The sequence below is a fragment of the Frankliniella occidentalis genome, unplaced genomic scaffold, assembly GCF_000697945.3.
Source record: "Frankliniella occidentalis isolate FOCC.00 unplaced genomic scaffold, Focc_3.1 Scaffold176, whole genome shotgun sequence".
NCBI lineage: Eukaryota > Metazoa > Arthropoda > Insecta > Thysanoptera > Thripidae > Frankliniella > Frankliniella occidentalis.
In genome coordinates, this window is record NW_026267302.1 from 17,233 (window position 1) to 19,726 (window position 2,494).

The 2,494-nt window shown below is 39.7% G+C and overlaps 1 protein-coding gene across 1 annotated transcript in view; it reads right to left on the reverse strand.

Annotated features, from left to right (window-relative positions):
• Window positions 1–1,466: 1,466 nt before the first annotated feature.
• The window catches only part of LOC113209993 (rho guanine nucleotide exchange factor 18), a 24,762-nt gene continuing 23,734 nt past the window's right edge, over window positions 1,467–2,494 (reverse strand). Inside the window, exons 24-25 of the mRNA XM_052271860.1 lie at window positions 2,122–2,448; window positions 1,467–2,006 (exon numbers count right to left, since the gene is read on the reverse strand). Coding sequence (XP_052127820.1) covers window positions 1,791–2,006; window positions 2,122–2,448 — 543 coding nt within the window. The 3' untranslated portion in view covers window positions 1,467–1,790. The remainder of the gene's footprint in view (window positions 2,007–2,121; window positions 2,449–2,494) is intronic.

Sequence of the window (2,494 nt, forward strand, 5' to 3'; positions counted from 1 at the left end):
TGTTTGCTTTCACTTTCATTTGACAACTGGGTTCGATATGCTGCCAACTGTGCCTGTAGGCTGTAAGAGTTCACAGAAAATCAAAATAAGTTCATTCATATTATTGATGTCAGAGAAAATTGGCAGGGAAGCAAAGTCCTCTTACTTGTCAATACTAGTCATTTGTTGTGATATAATGCTACTTAGAGTATAGACATGGTGTGACAATTGCAGTGCAACCATTTGTTGTTCTTGACCAAGAGTGACGAGACTGGGAACTTCAGCATGAGCTGGGGCAGCAAGTTGAGCAGTTGGTAGAGCTTCAGTGGAAGCAATAAGCATACCAGAGGGAACTGTTGCCATAATAGCACTTCTCAAAGGTGCCTCCTGTCCGTCAAAAAATGTAAGAAAAAATAAAAATTAGAACAGAGATATGGTTACAACATGAACAAGTACACAACGTAAGACATAAGTTAATGCTTACAACAGAGTGCAAAGATGGTCTTGAAGAGCGACCAGCTTCAGAATCTGGTGTCAGAGTTGGACTAGAAGAAGTTGATGGTTCGCGGCTGTGTCCATGCACAGCAACTTGTGGTTGAGCTTGTTGAGGTTTCTTCAAAACTGCAATTAATAATACTTATTTAACCTCTACATTTCATGCAAATCTACAATCATATTTTGATCAAATGACAAATGTCAATTGGCATGAAACACAAATTTGAATTGATATTTAAAACAGACATACCTTTACAAATTGTCCCTGGCCCTTGTTCTTTGTTAGCATTGTCAAAACCTCCAAAAGTCTCTGCACGTTTAGGTACAGTGGGAGATACATAAGCAGAGCTCTGATGTTCCCCAACAGAACTAACACTTCGAGATAGATTAGTTCCTGAAGCATACAGAGAACTTGCTAGTTGATTGACCTCCTAGAACAAATTTTGTTAAGGTTATACCTACAAATAATTTTTCTCTAGGCTTAGGCACGAAAACAAGTTTCAACACAAACCCTTAAAGCTTTAAGGACTTCTTGCCACATGCGTGCAGAGTCCATGTCTTCGGAGACAAGATGACAGTACGATGGTGAATCAACGGCATTGTTGATGGAGGAGATACCTGCCAGCTGCTGTTGAAGTGCCATTTTTTCCTCCAAAATCAACGCTTGTTCAACATCTTTCTGCCTTAAAATACCTGAAATCATAGAAAAGGATATTAATATAAAGATAAAAACCTTAGTCAACAGCAGATTGGAACATTTCCCAAGAGGTTCTTGCATGGGTTTTGATGGCAAACGCTGGATTAGACCCATGCGATGGAAACTTGGATGAAAAGGGAAAAACTGATCGTGTCCAGGAAATCCACACCCTCATTCGATATGTTTAAAAGATACACACATAGACAACAGGTCCAGATTAAGTATTCACTGAGCTTAGATCGCATTCCTCTTTTTACAAAATGTGACAGAGCTTTTATTACCTTCCTCCGGGGGGGGGAGTAACTAAACGGGATGTGGGTAGTGACTGTGGGCACATGCAAAATGTTTCAGAATATTATTCTGGTTTCTATTATTGGTAGAGATTAAATTAATGGCTTATTCTACATGAAGCAGGTGGGACTCAAAAAGCATGCAATTGAATGTGCAGACGTGTGGTTGTAAGGGCTCTCTATATAAATCTAATTAGAGAAACATGAAACTTTAACTACAAAGTGCAGCACCATGCTATGTTTTTAGCTTGATTAGGGATGAGAACCATGAAGATTCTCATTCTAACAGGATGCAGTTGCATGCGGACAATTTGAGTGACCGCACCCTTTCACTGACCCGAGGTACCACTTCCAGTTCCACTGTTACTGAGGCTGCCCATGCTCCTTCTTGAGTCAGCACTTCCTTGGCTCAACTTTAGAGGCAACATTTGTTGAATTCCTCCACTTGCACTATTGCCTCCAACTCCTCCGCTGTTCAAGCCTCCACTGCTCAGCTTTGAAAGTTTCAAAGGCAATTGCTGCTTTACTTGCACACTTTGAGCAACCTAAGAAGTAACAATTTTAAAAGAAGAAAATTGATGAGCCATTAGGTAAATGTACAAATTTAGATTGAAAAATATTGCAAATATAAAATGAACCATTTTATAATTTTAAGTTTACCTTCTGTTGGTTTGCTGCACTTATCAAATTAAGAGGCACAGCTGCTGGCTTATTGATTGGACCTTTCCATTTAGTTGTTTCCACTTTACGAATGGGTGGAGAAGGAGTGGTTTGTTGACTAGTAGTTACATTTATCAAAGAAGAAGCCGTGTCTACTTCATGAGAAGAAGCATCATTTAACTCATTGCCAGGCAGGCTGCTTCCAGGAGTAGTCACAACAGGCATATTTGGGCTGATAAGAATGCCCTGACTTGTGAGCATTTCAAGCTTGCGGAAAAGCTGTTCTCTTTGCTGCCTCACATCTGTTTGCTCAGATCGAACTTGATCCTGAAAAATAAAATATACAATTGTGACTATCACACTCTTAAGTGAG